This window comes from Scomber japonicus, chromosome 9 (assembly GCF_027409825.1).
Source record: "Scomber japonicus isolate fScoJap1 chromosome 9, fScoJap1.pri, whole genome shotgun sequence".
In the NCBI taxonomy this organism is placed as follows: Eukaryota; Metazoa; Chordata; class Actinopteri; order Scombriformes; family Scombridae; genus Scomber; species Scomber japonicus.
In genome coordinates this window covers 14551254-14571366 of record NC_070586.1, presented here as the reverse complement: position 1 = coordinate 14571366, position 20113 = coordinate 14551254, and the positions used below count along the sequence as shown (strand labels likewise).

General features: G+C 40.6%; 1 protein-coding gene across 1 annotated transcript in view; it reads right to left on the bottom strand.

Moving 5' to 3' along the window:
- slc20a2 (solute carrier family 20 member 2) overlaps positions 1 to 20113 on the bottom strand; it is a 43837-nt gene that overhangs the window by 2675 nt on the left and 21049 nt on the right. The window contains exons 3-11 of the mRNA XM_053324693.1: positions 16318 to 16909; positions 13061 to 13201; positions 12205 to 12290; positions 10150 to 10246; positions 9813 to 9932; positions 8248 to 8475; positions 7127 to 7763; positions 6689 to 6874; positions 2587 to 2671 (exon numbers count right to left, since the gene is read on the bottom strand). Of these exons, the coding sequence (XP_053180668.1) occupies positions 2587 to 2671; positions 6689 to 6874; positions 7127 to 7763; positions 8248 to 8475; positions 9813 to 9932; positions 10150 to 10246; positions 12205 to 12290; positions 13061 to 13201; positions 16318 to 16606 (1869 nt within the window). The 5' untranslated portion in view covers positions 16607 to 16909. The remainder of the gene's footprint in view (positions 1 to 2586; positions 2672 to 6688; positions 6875 to 7126; positions 7764 to 8247; positions 8476 to 9812; positions 9933 to 10149; positions 10247 to 12204; positions 12291 to 13060; positions 13202 to 16317; positions 16910 to 20113) is intronic.

The window sequence follows — 20113 nt, the reverse complement described above, 5'->3', positions numbered from 1 at the left end:
ATCCAAGATTTTAGAGAAGAGGGGAGGCTATTTGGAGGTGAGACAGAAAAAATAAGGTATGGATGGCGATGTTGATGTTTTTGATGAGTAATCATCAAAAATTTAATACCAGTTTTGACTCTTGTGCAGTTTCCCTTCGGCAGATTGTTTTAGCAAGACTTATGACTGATGAAGCTCTTAAGAGGTGAAATGTTATCCTTTGATTTGACTACCATTGTTAATAAGATGACATATTGTGGAGAATAAAAAATGTACTCACTTTCCTAATGTTGCAGGAACACAAGCTCAAGTTTGACTTTCCCTCCATTAAAACTTTATTCCATCAAATAAAAAATACTAATGTGGTACTTCTAATGTTAAGAAAAAGAGTATGTGAATATATAGACAATCAATAAAACATCTTAGGACAATACAGTAACGTCTCATGAGCCTCTCTGTATTTACAAGGTATAGTTAAGTTGCTATAATCTTGTGAAATTTGGCTTTATATTAAATAAACTTGCATCAAATGTTATCAGATTTTCTTCCTTCTCAAAAAAGGCGACATCAGATTTGGAGGTTTTTCTGCACGAGGAAAACTGAACGAGGTCAAAAGTGCAACTTCGGGAGTTGTGATTGGCTTTGGTGATTGACAGCTAAAGGTGAAGCAATGGAAGTGGAGCTCTGGGAGGGCTCTTCTAACACAGCTTCACTACCAATGACTCCAATACCTTGCAGTGGGTGGAGCTTATAGGGATGCCCACATTTGATGCAACAAGCACTGTTAGCGCACTCATTACTTCAATGCAAAATCCGCTGTGAAGACAGATGAGTGGAGAGACACAGAGAGAGAAGATGGAGAAAGAGGGAGAGGTAAGAAAGTGGAAAACAAGTCGTGACAGGTGGGCTGGGTTGGGGCTGGGCGGGGGAGACTGGTGGTACAGGATAGCCTGCTTGCAGCCAAGCACAGGAGGGTGGAGGACCCACACACAAAACCATGCCAGTGCTGAGAGGGCAAAATGGAAGAGAGTTGGTGGAAATGAAACACAGGATGAGACAACATGTTGATGGAGGAGAGGGCAGGGCTGGAGGGGTCCGCTATGTCTTCCAGCCTGGATCCGATGTTCCTGTAAAGAACAGGGGAGAGGGGCTGCACACTGCTACCTGGGGCTGCCTGCAGCGGGCTGGACATGACTCAAATAGTCCGACTGTCTTTTCATACAGTGATTATGATTGTGACATGTTGCAATGTGCCAAAAAGTTAAGGATCATTCCACTTTACTACAATATGGGTCTTATTGTTATAGCTTTTACCATAATTTCCAATAATACGTTTGTACAAACCCTTTTTTAAAAATATATAAACAATGAAAGCTGTTTGCATCACGACTCAAAATTAATTGTGTGTATCTTTGAGGCCTAAGAAATGATCATATAACATTTGAAGAGCTGATTTTGTAAGAATTTGAAACCTACATTGTTCACCTCCATGCTAGCTTGCAGGCTTATTCTTCCCTGCCTCTGTTGCCACATTGCTATGTTTCATTACCACAGTACCTTTAATTGCTGAAATCTGGGAGCACAGAGCTATTTAGAAAAAGTCCAAAAGGGAAAGAAAGATGAGCTGTAATACAGTTCTATAGTTTTTAAACAAACTCCCATTCTAAAGCCTGTCTACACAGGAGGCGTTTTCAGCTGCATTATCTGATGAAACAGACACGCGTCTATTTTTAATCAGTACAGCTGTCTACACAAGCAGTGTTGCCTTTCACTCACATTGTAACCATATTTTTACACTTCTATTTTCTTCTGTTTTACAAGCGTAACTACAATGACTGTGTTCTCTGAGTGCTGCCAAAACATGAGTAACCTACACTCAAGACTGTGCTTGAACGTATCCTTTGTAGACACTGACAGAAGACTCAGACTGCTGCTTTCACTGTGACGGCAGTGTAAACAAAAGCAAACAGTGAAATTATTATCCAAAAATGTCTGTTGTGAACACCAAGTCACTTTACAACTTCCTGGCTCAACTTTGACTCACCCTGCTTGCTGTAGTGGTGAACACACACAGTTTCACTGTGCAAAAATGGATTATGGTCAACATTTTAAGTACAGCTAGTTGTTTAGATTATCTGGGTTATCTTGGCACGTTTATAACCTGTTTATCTTATCTTATATTCTCTTATCGTATATTATCTTACTGGTTGTATTTCTTTACCCGTTCTGACTTTGTTGCAGCTATGTTGCTTAGATCTCCGCAATGATTCTGATTAGCAGGTCCTCATGAACAAAATAACAATAACATTTTTATGAAAATAACACCCAAATTGGAATAAATTGGAATTACCAAAAAAACATACATATACATCTATGACGCAACTAACTTTCTGAGGACATTGTCCACAGACAAAGGCCTAATAGAAATTTGGATGACAGTGACAGAGTCCAAAATTGAAATGATTTGTTTATGAGACAGCTTTGGGCACTCCTAGTGTGCACTTGTGATTCATGCCCCATTGCCCTGGGAGGCAGTGTGAGCTCCCTGTCCCCTGAAGATGCCTGTGGGGAAGTTGAGAGGCCGGCTTGAGGGCCACTCGATCATACCTTGCAGTGTGTGGTACTGACAGGGATTCCGATATTGGAAGCCAACACGACTGTGACTGCAGAAGCCAGTTCAATAGTGAATCCACTGTGGAGGAGGGAGGGGAAAGGAGGAGGGGGAGCAAAGAGACATCCTTCATTGTAATGCCTGGGATGTGCTGCTGATGGCACCGTCTGACCATATTCCACAACAGCATTTCACAAAACAAGCTCTTTAAATCATGATTAACACATATAATCAAGTAAAGAAAAGACAATCTCTCACACGTCCACACACATAATACAAACAACATTTCCGCCAGGTCCTTAATGTCGGAAGGTAATCCATAAAGAGTATGAATGCATGTTACACACACACACACACACACACACACACACACACACAAACACACACACACACACAGGGGGTTGTGAGAGTGTGAGAGTGTGAACATTCATTACATTATTCACACTTTTAAACCACACCAGTAGGTACACTGGAGGAAGAGAAGATGAGATGGAAAGAAACTGAATGAGTGGGACAAGAAAAACATGAAACCAAAACATTATTTGGTTCTTATTTCGAAACTTTCAGCAGCTGGTGAAACTTTCAGCAAGACTCAAGTAGAGTCCTGGTGACAGGAAATGTAATTGGCCAGAACGACTAAATATGCACGTCGCTTGAGCTGCCGTTGCGGCATTTGTGAACAGCGAGGGCCAATCTCTTTCACAGCATGGTGATGACGTGCTCCTGTCAGCATGTGCTTTAATAATTTGACTGAAGCCAATCTGTAAATTAATGCCTGTCTTAAGTGTGAGTCCAGTGTTATTTTCACAGAACTGCGATATCCGCTCTGTCTGTAACTGTGACCCGAAACACCATGAAAGTAAAGCACATGATTTTCAAAGAAGTTGTGAATGTCTTTCTGATGGCTGCTCATATTTTATCACCAACACAGTCTAGAGGCATAAAACACATTTCAAGGACTGCCTTTTTTCATCTGCGTAATATTGCAAAAATCAGACATCCTGTCTCAAAATGATGCTAAAAAACTAGGCTGAATTATTGTAATTAATTATTATCAGGCTGCCCTAACAAGTCTCTGAAGACTTATTAGGACAAAAACTAGAAAGAGAGATCATATTACTCCCATTTTGGCTTAACTTCATTGGCTTCCTGTAAAATCTAGAATTGAATTTAAAATCCTTCTCCTCACTTTCAAAGCTCTTAATGATCAGGCTCCATCATATCTTAAAGAGCTCACAGTACCTTATGTACCTACCAGAACACTGCACGCCCAGTATCTCTCAAAGTAGAATGGGAGGTAGAGCCTTCAGCTATCAGGCTCCTCTCCTGTGGAACCATCATCCAGATTCGGTCCGGGGGACAGACACCCTCTCTACATTTAAGAGTAGGCTTAAAACTTTCCTTTTTCATAAAGGAGCTGGACCAGCTCCTAGTTTATGCTGCTATAGGCTGCCGGGGGATTCCCGGATGCACTGAGCTCCTCTCTCCTCCTCTCTCTCTCTCTCTCTCTATCCATCCATCCATCCATCTATATCCATTAACATCCATGTACAACTAACGCATTCAATAACCTAAACTTCTTCCCCGGAGTTGTCTGTACTTTCTCGTCTCACAGGAAATCTGGGCGTGTAGACGTCTCTCTCCCATCCTTCCTCTTTCTCCTCTCTATCTACCCCAACCGGTCGAGGCAGATGGCTGCCCACTCTGAGTCTGGTTCTGTCTGAGATTTTTTCCTGTTAAAAGGGAGTTTTTTCTTGCCACTGTTGCCAAGTGCTTGCTCATGTGGGAATGTTTGGTCTCTTTAAAACTAAACCTGAAGAGTATGGTTTAGAACCTGCTCTATGTGTAAAGTGCCTTGAGATGACTGTTGTGATTTGGCGCTATACAAATAAAGATTGATTGATTGATTGAGACACGACTGGTTCCAACTCCAGTGTCTGCAAGGTGGTACATTTGTGTGGCGGGCAGATTATATAAGTGTCCCACACACAAGCAGCTCATCATAGACAGACTGGAACTGTTTGTGTTTCAACGTGTCCCAATGGTGAAGCTTAGTGAGGCCAGTAAACTTGCAGCAGTCTGTGGTGGTTCAACAAGGGAGCCAGTCAGAATGATGAAAATCCACAAACCTGTTTTTAATGCTGTGATATCCATCACCATTGAAGAGCTCACAGTGCCTGCTCAAACATACATGGAGCCACTAAAGACACACAACTTCACCTACACACTTTCCTGTTCCTGCTCCCACACAGACCTCTTTGTCAGATTGATGCATGGAAACAGACACTAGAGGAAAGAGAGCCTTTACAACAGTGAACCAGAGCAAATTTGTCTTTGAGTCCTGGCGAAAAGACTAAGCTGGTGAAGGGAAGAGGGAGCTTAAGGAAGAAAGGAGGCACACAGTGGGAGAAGGGCCAAAGTAAGAAGACAAATGAAGAAAGAGGGGAAAATAATGAGATGGAGTGACCGTGAGAACGATTGTGGGACTACGTGGAAAATAGAAAGATTTAGAGGTGAGACATCTATAAAAAACCAGGACAAAAAGATGCAGTGAGGAGAGGAAAATAAGGAAGAAGTGAGGGCAAGAAGAAGAAGAGGGTTAACCACAAATATAGAGATTTACTGGCGAAGACATTAAGAGATATGAAAGAAAAGGAGGACGACGAAAAGGAAAAAAGGGGAAGGAGTCAGGCTGGCTTCTCTCCATGCGGTTGGAGAAGAGAGGCCAGAGTTCCCACTGTGGCTTTGCCCCTCCCTCACCCTTCCTGCTCTACTTCTCTTTGCCCAGAATGCCAAACAACTTCCTGCAACCCTGTGTGATGTTCCTGCCAGGCACACACACACACACACACACACACACACACACACACAAAACTGGACCAATTACACTTAATATGCATGCATACACGCACACATACAGTACAGTCACCACACAGTGACCTGCAGGCGAAGAGCTTGGCTTTCTTGAGCTGACACGATACACACAAACATCCCTGAGGTATGCACACACACACGCATACTCTTCAACGCCTGAGAAGACGAAAGGACAGCAAGGCAATGATAAGATCGATGTCAAGCACTGAGGAACAGCAGTTAGTGGTCCAGGATGCGTCTGCTGCTTAGGTTGTGAGCCCCGGAGCTTTGCGTTGTAGTCCAAGAGACTATTAATTTATTCATAATTGTTATGTAATAGGTCAAAGGGCTTAAGGAAAAAATTGTGAGCACCATTCCCTATGCAAAGAGCCACTACAGATAGAGACAATTATTACAGTAGATTTAAAAATACCAAAACAGTAAAGACATATTTCTGACAGTTTAATTTCATATAGGACTGGATGATGATTGCTTACATGATCTTTACTTGTTCAATAAAATTATTCATCTTGAGAAACAAAATATGTGTGGGACGGAAGATATTGTTAAGCTTAAAGATTTTTAACCCACAGATAAAAGTCTTTCAATTTGTGGTGTACTTCATAAACCCTAAAAAAATACTTTGACTATATCTATTCTAACACATCTTTACAGTAAAGGAAGCATTTTTAAATGAAATCAGTCTCAAAAAATATAAATAAAACTGGACTTCACATATGCTTAAAATACCACATTGTATCTGCATGTTGCTTGCATTGTAAATGCTTTTGCCAGCAGTGACGGCTCTGTTTGGTTAATCTTCGAACATGTTTGAGACACCACAGATTGGTTTGACAAGTTTACTGTAAATACAGAGCACCTGAGAAGACAGTGCAGAGACTGTGTTGGCATTGGCTCATGCATTTTACTGTCAGCATAGTCACGGTTCAGTTTTGTCTCAGTGAACATCAGTTGAACAGAGATTTCTTGTGCAATGACATTTCACAGATGTATAACAGACGTTGTGAGTGTTCATTCTAACATAGTTGTGCGCACACAAATACTTACCGACAAAGCTGTTGCACAGGATGGACTTGTGTGTCAGCATCTCGACGCTTTTTGCATGTAGGATTGTTCATCACTGGCACAAATGATCTCTTTCTGTCTCCTACATACACATCCAGCCCTGTTCTACACACAGACACACATTCTCCCACCCAGTCTCCTGCATGGGGGCTGTCTCACCTTGAGGGGGTGATGGGAGTCAGGTCCTTGCCCATGGTCTGGATGACACGGCGGCCCCACACCCACAAGCCAGCGCAGATGCCTATACCGCCATAAAACAGCAGCCAGATAGGAGTGGCAGCGTCCTGCATCACACCGCCCTGGTCATAGATCATCCACAGCGCCACCAAGGGCCCGATGGCATTACTGCAATGGTGGAAAAATAGATAAATACTGAGTGAGTTTTCTGAGTGTCTACGCTAGACTCAGCTTCTAAGACAACATGATGTAAAAGCAGCAGATTAAAAGGTAATTTCTATGGGGTTTTTGTTGCAGAAACATTACTTTTGTATATTTAAACAGGCAAACAGATTAAGCACTTACTTCATACATTATCATATACTGGGGAAATATACTATATGGGATGCTATATGTCATGTGAGCAGCAGGAGGCAGCACCTGACATCGTTGCCTCCGTGGGCGAAGGAGCCGAAGCAGGCAGTTAGAATCTGCAGGAAGTGGAACAGCAGAAACACCTCGGGCTTGTCCTTCTCCTCATGATCCTCCTCAGCCAAGTCATCCAGAGGCACTGGTGCCGGAGCTCCTTCTTCCTCCACCCCCTCCAGTTCTGTGGCCAGCTTCATCTCCACCCCACCCTCCTCAGCCTCAATCTCGGCCTCGGCCACAGCGTTACAGTACGATGAGTAGCTATCGTAGCGTACCCGCTTCTTGGTGTAAGACACGCTGTTGCTCCTGCCGCCTCCCTCTCCTACCAGCTTTTCACTGTCCTCACGTGACTCTGTGCGTATGAGCGGCTGGACTGGCATGCCGCATATCGCCGCTGTGTAGCAGGTGTAGCTATTGTTGCGGCGCAGCAGGCGGTAATTGTTGTCAGCCGGGCCCGAGTTAGAGCCTGAGCGGTCGTTATCATCCATACGGCCCAAGTGGATTTTATGAAGCAGATCTTTATACAGACCTGAGTCCTTGTGCACTGTGTGGTACACCTGGCCATCACTGCGCATGTGGCCGTCAAAGCTGAAGCTGCCATTAGAGATGGGGGACTTGAGGCAGCCATTGGTCATTGAGTGGGTCCGGCCTGCAGGGAAGAAGATGAAGATATGTGTAGAATGGGAGTATAAAACCATTTTTTAAAGCAATATCCAGTTGCAATAAATTTTATAGAAATGAAAAAGTATAAAAGTACAGAAATACTGTATTCTGTACTTGAAAATGGAGATTGCATCTTTTTTTAATCCTTGGCGAAATGAAGATTAGATATTGTAATATGTGTAAAAATGATGTTTATTGTAGTAATGATATCTTGTTTTATATTAATTGTATTGTCATAGATTGTATAGCAAGAGCAAAAACTGCCTCACATGTTACTGTAATGATTTGCTTGTTTTGCTAAGCCCTAGTTTTTTGTTTCTTCAAAATATCTCAACCTTTCAAATAATACAGAAACAGAGCTCCAGTTTCCAGTTGTTGTCATTGGTTTATGTACTCTGTAAACTTATAGCGTTATTTCACATCTTAAATCAGTGGTGCCTTTAAAAAAATAAAAATAAATCCAGTTTTACCATAGACCCTGCCATTTGGCAGGATGGAGCCTCCATTAGACAGGTTTGTGAGCTCTCCACTGAAGTCGCGCCGTTCACTGCTGCCACCCGTGAGTGGTAACACTGCTTCATCTGTGCCCTTTGCTCCTGGCAGCTCTTTAAAGACGGGACTTTCTTCCTCCTCTTCAGGGATCTTGTCAAGGCTCTCATCAGAGATCCTGGACAAAGCTTGCTCCTTCTTTAGACGACCTGCAGGAGAGTGAGGGATGGAAGATTTAGTGAAGAGGAAAGACAAAATATCACCATTACATAAAAATGTGTCCAAGTGATCAAATATATACAATATGTGTAGAAAAGATAGATTTAAAAAGAAGGACTACTTATTCAGAAGTAAATCACAAATTTGGCATAAAGATGACATTGTTGTGTAATTTACATCAGTAGGGTGTAATTTTCACGGATGTTTTTATTGAAACTGTGTTACTACTTAGCACTGATATTAAATTAAAGCAAGAAACAGTCTGGAGTCGAGTCAGAAAAAGAGAAAACTATGCTTCAACATTCCACAAACAGCACAAACATAAGCACGGCCATCAGCTGATCCAAAGCAAACTAATCCCAGTGCTGATAGACCTGATGCCCTCCGCCCCTCAACCCACAGTACAAACACATAAATAAACTCAGCCGTGGCTGGTTTCATTTTAACGGATGCATTAATATCCAGCTTAGGAGCAATATTACCTATAATCCCCCCAGGCATGCAGAAGTCATGACATGCTAAGTGAAAGGTCAACACAGATCACTCATGTGCAGGGTTGAAGGACATAAATAAATAACCGTTCTATTTTAAGCCTTAACTTGGAAATCATTACTTTATTAATAGCGATTCTTTATTTTCTTTAAAGTCTACAAATCCAATGAAAATAGTTTCTCATTAACCTCTATCAACTTATAATAAGAAATACAACTGTCATCTCAGACTTGCAAAACATCTTGGAAAAAAATCAAAGACTCTAGTAGAGGCTCTAGTTTGTAGCCTTGTCTTTGGACTGTACCAACAGATTGAATTTATCCTGCATGACATTAAGTTGTTTGAATTTAAGACACTGACTGCCTCGAGATGTCCACTGCTCCCAGATATTCCAGCTACTGCACTTTCTACTCTTTTATTTAATGTGTCATGTGTTATATGGCTCTGTCTGCTTCACTGCAGGCTTTTTTTTCAATTAGGGAAACAATTCTTTACCTTGATCTGAAAGCTTTTTACACTGCAGGCTATGATCTTCCTCTGTGACATCAGGCCAAGCAGCCCGAAAATCTAGATGTCTTCAGCAAAGCAACTGGAGTACTACACAGAGTTCACAGAGTTTTCTTGGTGGCTTTAGTGGCTTTGGCAGAGGCCAAAGAGAAACCACATCTACTGGCATCCGTTGTTTGGTGTCAGAGCACAGAGTGTGCAAGCAGAGCCTTGTTGTTGGGCCCGGGTCACAGTGTTGGGCTTTCACATGGCGTGAGAAAGACGAGACACTCACACAGAAACACAAACACAAACACACACACACACACATGCAGATACAGATACTTACTTGCTATTTTCCTCCTCATCCAGGGACAGACGACTATCCAAACCAGACCTGCACAGACTATCGACCCAGCTAAAGTGATGAGAAAGATGGCCCATACCGGTAGCATCTCTATCCCGAGCACTGCAATCAATGAACACGCATAAGAAAATAACATCTTGCAAGCAGTTTCAGCTTGTTACAATACAATACTTTTGTCACACCTTCAAAAGGAATTTTGAGCGAGCAAATGACACTGGCAACATTTCCCATTTAGACTAAGATGAGAATTTGATCATGTGTAGGTGTTAGACTAAATAAACAGAGACAATATCTCTATTAACCATTGTGCAGCACTTACACGGGGCTCCAGTGTATAAGATAGAGAAAGTATTGATCCCGATGGTGGAGGCATAGAAGAGGGGCAGCGCTCGCAGGCCGTTGGGAACAGAGTCCTCCTGTAGAGAAAACACACAGGTGGATTTTTTATGATGATAAAAGAGCCAAGACTTAGGACTCATGATGATTCATTACTGAGCAACTTTTAGCTTAACGCCTTTGTAATAATGTGACCACATTGTTGAAAAAAGGTTATTAAGAGTCCTGTCTAATGTAATGAATAACTGAGATACATCAATGTAAATAGTATATGTGAGATTTTTGCCAAATGTCACCTTGGGCTCTGTAAGAAATACAACAGCTGTTTCTCACTTTTTTCTGACATTCATGAACAAAATGATAATAAAAAGAATTGTTAGAGTAGCTACAGTTCTATACATCTATAGTGGAAAGAACTGTATTTACATTGTGATATTTGATGTCAACTATGTCTATGTCTGACTACACAAGTTTTAAAACTATCTCAAAGCACTTTTTTCTTGCTCTTGCCTCTAATTTCCTACGTGATGACAAACCTTCCATTGCCAGCAGCTCTATATTTTGTGAAAGTGTCCCCGAGGAAGACAATAAACACTTAACTGCTTTCTGAGTAAACATCCTTCTGGGCAAGGAAAGCTGCCTTAAAATACAAAAATGCACAACCTATCATTGCAGTCGCCTCTTGTGTCAAAACAAAAACAATCATGTGTCAAAATGTGTAAACAGACTCATGGATCAGTAAGTTCACCTCAGGTCTGAAACAACAATAAAAACAAAACAAATGTTTTTGCAGATTTCTAGCATACTTTTTAGCAATAGTTTAACAGCACTAAACATAACCTGCATGAGCTGAGCTGACACATAACACAACAACTTTATACTGAGGTCATAAGTTCGGCTGAGGTTGGTTACAAGGTGTGGAAATTATGAAAACAGGTGATGATGTAAAACTGTGAAACAATTCATTCTTGCAAAATCTGTGGTTTACTGTTATGGGGAGTGCGCAATACGCAGCACGGCTGACCTCATAAGGTAAAAAAGTCACATCTGCAAAGTAAACCACCATTTTTATTATATTTTTGCGAGAGTTTAATTCTTAACCCAAATTGTAAGCATTAGATAAGACCGAAGGATCAAATATTCCTCTTAGATGATGCAAACAGCCTGCAGGGACTGAGAAGAGGAACTCATCCTGCGCTGACCCAGCTCTAGACTGACCCTGCAGTCGCGACCCAAAACACTTTCCTTTTCCTCGTCTGCCAGACATTGCCTGTTACGTAACAGCAGATCTGCAGGTGTTGCCAAATCAAATGGATTTTATCTGCGTTGAAGTTTATGCGTACACATGTGCATCCGTGTCTGCATTTTAACTCATAAACTAACGATTTACCCTTCATGCTGACGGTGCAACAGTGTCCTGGAAGTGTCTTAAATGTCGAAAGAAAGTCCAACTGCACACCATAAAATTATCAAAATTATAACCCTCACACACCAGCAATAACTCACTAAATGAACAGTCATAAAACAATATTTTTAAGTGGTTAGTATTCCCGAAACCAGATTTTAAGCCATTATATCTCCTTTGTTGTGCTTTAAATGGGTAGTATACGTGTCTATTATATGTGTATATATTGGCCTGTCTCTGGCTGGGTCATCACAAAAAAGCCAGATAAACATTTGCTTATTAGTGAGCTTTAGAACAGCTGATAGGTGAATTTGTTACCTTTGGACAGAGCAAGGCTAGCTGTTTCCCACTGTTTCCAGTCTTTGTGCTAAACTGAAAACAGCTGCTAGCTCCAGTTTCATATTTATTATACAGACATAAAAGTGGTACCAATCCTTTCATCTGACTTTCTGCAAGTAAGCAAATAAGTGTATTTTTCCCAAAATGTTGAACTATTCCTTTAGAAATTTCAGTTTAAATATTTATAAAATGTTATTAAACTCATAATACCATACAAACAAAAACCTTCCTTGAGAAACTGCACGTCTGTGTTTGTGTGGGAGGGTGAGTAAGTACACAGTGATGTAAGCCCACCTTGTTGAGGATGATGTGTCTGATGAGAAGGAAGAGGCATCCAGACATCAGTCCAGAGAGCAAAGGGGAGATGAACCATGACGCCACTGCAGAGGGAGGAACAAATGATATCAGGACATGAACACACTCACTCGCAGATCATAAACAAACACACTCACTGATAAAGTATCATTCATCATGCTCATCATGTGCAGCCTTTATAAGTTTATGTCATAATTGTCTTTTTTGTCACTCCTAATTTTTACAACTTACTGTAGCTGTTCTTCTGTACATCAGCTGGGTGTTGTATATGTATAGTGAATAAGCAACTGGTTCTTTCAAAAGGTAATAAAAGCGTTTTATCTTTTACTTAAAATATGCTCAGTGGCTGTCAATTATGTAAATAATAAGTAACAGAGCTCCGTACACGTGTGTTTTGCTGAAAGTATTCAAAGAACTTAGTTCCGCAGTGGGACAATTTAAATGCAGCAGACGGCACATCTCAACAAAATAGAAGAATACTAAAAGGAAAAAATATTGAGAGCATATTAACAAAGTGCATAGTAACAACTATAATTGCTACAAGTAAAATGCATATTTTAAAGTGCATATTATATATTAATATGTCAGCAGTGGAAAGTTGAAATTGGCAGAACTGTATGTTACTTATTTTAAGAAGCAGGCAGATAATATTTCTTCCCTGCTTCTTTTCCACTGTGGAATGTGTATTTTTGTTGTTACAAAAACATGAAGCTGATATTTTGTGTTAGAAGACTTCACTTAAGATTTAAAAATAAATTATTAATGATACAAACATTGAACACACACACACACACACACACACAGACACACACACACACTCTCTCTCTGCCCCCACCAATCTTAACAAGCTGCATCCACTGTACGCCTTTCGTGCCGATGGCCACCATGGAGAAGCCGATGGTGGCGCCAACAATGCAGTGAGTTCCAGAGATGGGCAGTCTGAGGAAGGAGGCGATTAGCTGCCAGACTGCTGACCCTGAGATCAAAACAGAGACATGAAACTCAGACATTTATCGCACTGAATTGGTTACTGTTTTCCATACCAAAAAAAATTATCCTTATCCTTAAAGTGACCCGATAGCATCATTGTGTCATTTTGGTGCTCAAATATGCAAAGCAATGATGTTTGTGTGTTGCTTGTGTCACTGGATTGGAGACTGGACAAATCTGGGCTCTGACAGCATGACATATCTTAAGTGAGAATTATTTTTAGTTTTTAGTTTCAGTATCTGAAAACTTTTGAAAAAAATACAGTAATATTTACTAGAAACTGTTTAAAAGGTGTAGTAAGCGATAATAATCCAAAACATTTTTTTTATCAAAATCACAGAATCTCTCCTCACTATCCGCTAGCTGTCCCTTTTAAGTGCGCGCTGAAAAAAAAGTCTGGTCTCAATACACAGCCTGGCTCTGAGATTCAGCAGATAAATATGTGGAGAGTGAAGGCGGACGCTGATCTGCTGGACAGGTGAGTAACATCAGCGCTGTTTCACATAAACTGTTACATTACCTGCTGACATTCAGCTCACTGTCTAGTTAGTCAGGATATGTTATTGTTGTGATGTTAGCTGTAAAGTAGCTGAGTAGTTACTACAGCTGTTTGATGTTCTGCACGTTCGCTTCGCAGTTAACGTTAGCAGCATGCTAACGGAACCTACAACCTAGCTGCTGTGTAGTTGCTCGCTGTGTATCTGGTGTTTGTTCACTGTTTACAAAGTGTTTACAGTCATGAAGACATATAAAGTAGGTACGTCCGTTACTATGACAATGCGCGTCCATGAACTTCGAGGGTGGAGCCCCAGAAAGAGCACGAAGGTGGAGGGGGTTGTTTTGGTTTTCACTCAAATATCAACTTTTCTCCTAGTTTTCCCCCACCTCGCTTACTGTACCTTTAATAAGTAATATAATGATACAGTAATCGTGATGTTTTTTACATGCGGGATCACATTTCTTTGATGAAGGCATATTTTAATATATAGTAAATATACAGCAGAAACATGGCAGTAGCCAGAAGCTAACAATGATGAACATAGAAAACAATGGTTGATTTATCATGACTCAAATCCTTTCTTTTCTCCACAGTCAAATGTGTTTTTGTTATCCTTGAGTAACTGGGTCTGTGATTTGAATAATTGGACCTCAGTGTCTTACTGTCAGGCTTGAATTGTTTTTTTTCAAAGCCCTAAATTGACATTGACAAGTATATTTTTGCATTTTTGTGAGCTCCAGTGGGACATTAAAACCAACCAGCTCCACACAATACACTATTTCCTAGCTGTTATCTTATCGGATCAAGAAGCTGAAACTCCCTTTTATTCTGAGTAAACAATATGCCAGTGAAAAATGCATCCTGGTCGAGATGAAAGAAAACTGCTCAGTGTTTCCCCAACATTTATTTGTGGTAGCCTGCCACACCTGAACGTTCAGCGACGTGGGAATCCCCCGTGAGTAATATCAGCTTATTTGTCACTGTTTCCCAGCAGTCACTCTGTCATTAAAAATGCATTGTCTCCATTGAGCCCCATTGTTTTCTGTACTGCTCCATTCATTTACTGAGGTGAGCTAATGTGACTGTGAAAAGGTAATTTATACTCAGCAATTCCCAAATGTCTTTCACTTTAACTGTGGCGAACTATGAAAACAGTGGTAGGACCTTTGATGTGAGGCAAATTAGGAAATGCTGCAAGATTAACTAATGTTGCCAAAATCTGACCTAATAAAGTTTCTCTGATCATAGATTAAACATTATTTATTAGGAAGTTACTTTGAAAGTTGGCAAGGACAAAAATGATTTTATAACATCTCCCTCAAAGCCAATAAATGAGAGCAGACTGGGAAAAATAGGTTGCTGTTCTAATGAACCACTGTGAACTTTTACTAACTGGATTACAAAACAACTCTGCAGAGTTATATAATTTCACAGTTTGTTTTGGTTTGTGGGCAAAAAAGAAAAAATATGCAGCCACACACACATATATAGGTGTGCAAGGTTCAGAACATTTTGGAAAACTGTTTTGGAAAACCTCAACCTTTAAACGTTAAATAAAGACCAGTGATGCCTTTTGCTTTGTGTAGACACGGAGGACATTTTGGTCACAGCTGCTTTGATCACAGCTGTTCACAGCACCTCAGAGCAGAATCTACAAACAGACTCTCAAAGTACCAGTAATCCTACATGAGGATGTGGTACGTGTATTAGAGGAGAGTCTGCTGTGATGGAGCGTCTACCGTCAGGACAGGACTCCAACGTTTAATTCAAGTGAAGGAAAAGTTCAAAGGATGAGAATTAACTCTCCTTTTTGATAAATCGATGGATAGAAAATGAATCTGCAACAATATGGATTATTAATAATTAATCATTTCAAGTAAGTCATTGTTCAAGCAAACATTTAATCAATCAAAAACATTCAGTGGTTCCACCTTCTCAAATGTAATGTGTTCATTCATAACCCTAACCCTATATTATTGGACGCTGAATTTATGTCTGGACCGCTGCTGGACTTTGAAATTGTGATTTTAGTCACTGCTCTGATGTTCACGTATGACCCCCACCTCAAAATCAGAGCAAAAAAATGGTAATGTCACCTTGTACAATTTGATTACTTTATGTATTCACCCACTTTTAATGGATTATTTCTTGTTAAGTCAAATCATTATAGCATCCAAGACCTTTCATCAGCAATTATGACCATTAACCTTCTTCTTAATAATAAACGAAGCAGCACTGCAATCGAAAGTGAGACATTAAACTACATAACTCACTGGATTATTTTCATTATTTAATTTTTAATGACTAACCTGCCTATTGTTTTCTCGATTCATCAATTGTTTTGTTTAAAAAATGTTATAAAATAGTGAAAATGGCCATCGTAATTTCTCAAAGTTCGAGATCATATAAACATATTTCTAGTTGTGTTCAACGAACAACCAAAACCCAAAGATATTCTCTTTACCATCATATATGACAAAGAAAATCATTGTTTGAGAAGCTGAAGTCAGAGAGTGTTTGAGTGATTGATTAATGATCCATTAATCAAATATTCGACTGAACATTTAAGCTCTACAATGGATGTAAAAGTGAGTCCAACTTACCGACCATGGCGCTGACCTCGCCCGCCATGAGCACGGGCACGGTTTCATTGTACAGATTGACATCTATAATGCCTTTTCGAATTGTCTCGCCCACTTTGGCCCCCAGCAGCATTGAGCCCAGTGTCTCAAAGATGGATGCCAGGACACAGGCCTGCTTCAATGTGACTACCCCAGACCCCACCGCTGTGCCAAATGAATTGGCCACATCATTGGCTCCCACCGAAAACGCCAGGATAAAGGCAATGATGAAGCCAAAAATCACCATCCACAGATACGAATCCAAATCCATCTTGATATGCTTTCAGCCACACAAAAAAGGGAAAAAAAAATCCAAGAGGAGTAAAACAAATAGAAAACTAGCTTATGTATTTTAAAAATGAAGTGCTCTGTGCGTTTATTGTTGTTGTTTTTGCGGAGGACTTGGAAAGCCCGCTCCTTTTCTTCGTCCCCTGGTTGTAAAGAGTTCGAGGGGAGAAGCACAGCTGCTAACTAAGCGTTTGGAGCTCAGTCCAAAGATTGGAGACTAGTGATGGTGGGTGCAGGGAGCATTCCATAGCTTAGTGTGAGACAGTCTGTCTGCACGTTCCTTCACCTGCAGGAGAAACGAGAGAGAAGAGACACACAAACAGATTACTGTCAGGACCCGTGAGCCATGATTACTCTTTTCCAACATCAGTTGCCATCTGACAACTCCTCCCTGTGACTTTCTGAGAAAACCTTAACAAAGAGGGGGAGGGACTCTGGGAAAGAGAGGGAGAGAGAGAGAGAGAGAGAGAGAGAGAGAGAGAGAGAGAGAGAGAGAGAGAGAGAGAGAGAGAGAGAGAGAGAGAGAGAGAGAGAGAGAGAGAGAGACTAAATAAATTAATAAATAATTAATTAATTAGGATTTTGGGTGGATGATGGTGACGCAGAACTGGCTTTGATGAACAGTTAGGAGCACCCCAGTGCACTCCAGTGGTGAAAGCTGTGGACATCTTCGATAGCCACAATAGGTAATCACAGTATGCACTTCAAAGAAATCAAATCAGTCTGCTCAGAGAGGCTGCTGTCAGTGCTGAGACTATAAAAAGACCACAGTATCCAGAGTGAGATGTGAGCAATGCTCCCAACATTAGAGTAGACTGTTAACACCTTATCCCCACACAAGTCAGCTGACATTTATGACAAACCTGATTTTATTTCACAGGTTTTACCTTTGCCACACATCCCAATATCTCCCAATACCAATCTACTGAGTTTCTTTATTAAACAACCAGAGTATCTCAACCACTATCACTGTCACGTCTGACCCAGTTATGCCCACAGTGATAACAGGCAGAATTACAGAAGATATTAAATGTTTTACATCACAATATTGTAGCTCTTCCTGAAACATCTGGAAGCAATTTGATCAAACCGATGTTATTAAAACACAACCGAGAGATAGTTTCACAGTCATCCCGGTGGATGTTTGCGTGGCAGATTACGTTACAGTTCCTCTCTAATCTTTGCTCCGTCAGCCTCAGCATGACGGCTACGGTGCTCACTGGGCAACAGTCAAAGGTACACACAAGTTTTGTAACTCGCTTTGGAGCACAAGTTCAAACAAACTCGACGGCTATGCTGCAGTATAAAGAAAAAAAAAACGTGTGTATGGATTTAAGTTGAGACTGCATTGCAGTGTGAACATCAGCAGTGATGTTTTTCTGCTGCATTTTGGGGATCGAGTAAGTTAAGACTTGAATCTTGTTGACATACTATATTTTGTATGACAAAATATAGTATAGTCGTCTCTTTTAGCATTTTACATTTTCAATGGCAATGCATCAAAACTTTAAAATTTCAAGAGAGTGGCATGTGGGACAATTTTATAAAACTATTCCTTTAGCATAATTTCATGTATGTATCTTTTGTTAAATGTTTCCTCAATTAAGATCTCTACAGGTGCACAACAAATCAACCTGCTGTGACAGTAACAAAAAACAATAAAAAGGCACAGCAAGAAAATGTATTTTGGTATATTAATAGCAGCAAATTACAGCTATTAATGCCCTGTTTGAAACTAAGCATGAATTATTTTATAGTGGAAGCAATGTGGTGAGTTCACACTGTGTGTAAACTATAAAACTGCTCTTATGTTATGCTGGTGTCATGCTGTCAGAATACATATTCAACAGTGTTAAGGACTAGTGTCCAAATTTAACTTTTTGACTCACCTGCCAAGCAATCCACTGGCCAAGCTCACTTTTACCATGCAACATAATAAATTGTCTTCTTGTGTCACACATACATTCGTTTCAGTTCATTTCATTGAGATAAAACGGTATTAATAACTATTTAAATAATGGTAGCTAGCAGCAGACTGGCTGAAAGTAACAGTGTAGCGGAGAGCAATGTTGAATAGCTGATGTTGCCGTACGATAAACAGTGCTCAGACCGTCTTGATCACTCTCTACAGTATCGCAGCACTGTTTACACGTACAGTACCAGTCAAACGTTTGGACACACTTTCCCATTCACATCAATGGGAAAGTGTGTCCAAACTTTTGACTGGTACTGTATGTAAAAGCACATAGGGTGCTGCACATGTTTACTCTGTACAGGGACTACATGAGTAATTTCCTCTGAGTCATCATGCCAGATATTTTGCCAGACTATTTTGGTACATTTACTCGGGAAGATTTACTCACCAAACAGGCAGGCGTTTATTTCAGACCCTGACTAGAACTACTGACATGAATTGGGAATACTACATTACTTTCTTAAGAGCTGATATCTGATCTCTTGATACTGATGTGTTAAGACTGCTGGCCTCTGGGAACATCTAGAGCTTGAGCTCATCTGTTGATCACATTAGATCCACTACAACAACAACATGCAAACAGCTTCCTTTGTCCCTATAAAAGTTCCACAAACCTTATTTGCATCACAACAATGACAATACGCACAGGGAATGGATGACGAGGCCACCAACACTGAAACCTCTGGTGGTCCTCGAGAACCCTCTAGACCACAAACAACTTGGTCTGGGCTATTTCTTCTATTTTTTTTTTCTTTTGTCGTTGCCACAAACTCAAAGTCATTTCATTGGGGTTAATGGCAGCACATTTCCTTCTATGGTTAAGCCAACTGTTAATGGGGAGCATTAAATGTAAACAGCTTTAAGGCCATACTAGTACATTCTCCCAGCATCAACTTACTGTCTGCTCCTCCTCGCATGGGAGCAGGCAGCTCCTTTCTAAATAGCCTGGGGCCAGTTATGGCTCCCTCCTCCCGACCAAGAGCTCCATCTGGAACAGTTGAGGTCACATACTCCTATACTTTATCCTTTGATGAACCACAACACGCACATAATGAAGCTTAAATAGTGGATCTGTCCCTTGATCAGGTCAGAGTGAGACCTCCCTGAATCAGATCTATTATCTTAATTGACAATAAAAAAAAAATTAAATAGTTTAAAGTTGCAAATCTGACATTTTTCATCTTCCTCTTCAGCCATTCAACAAACCCCAGGACTGTTTTTTTAATATAGGCTGAAAGTGAGCTCAGGGGTCATGGTCACCTACCAAATCTCAAAAGGACTGAGTAACATGTATGTGATGTTTCACTGATAACTGAGAGGAAATCCTCTTTTCACCTGCTTCCTTCCAGAGAGAGATGAGAGTGCAGCATCAGAGCAAAGCATCAGCACCTCTGGACTGTAAGATTCAGCGTCTTCAGACACAGAGGGCTGAAAATGTGATAAACTCAAGTCATTAACTTGTGTCCATCAAGATAATTGCTACTAAGAAGGTGGAGCAAGTTAATAATTCATGTC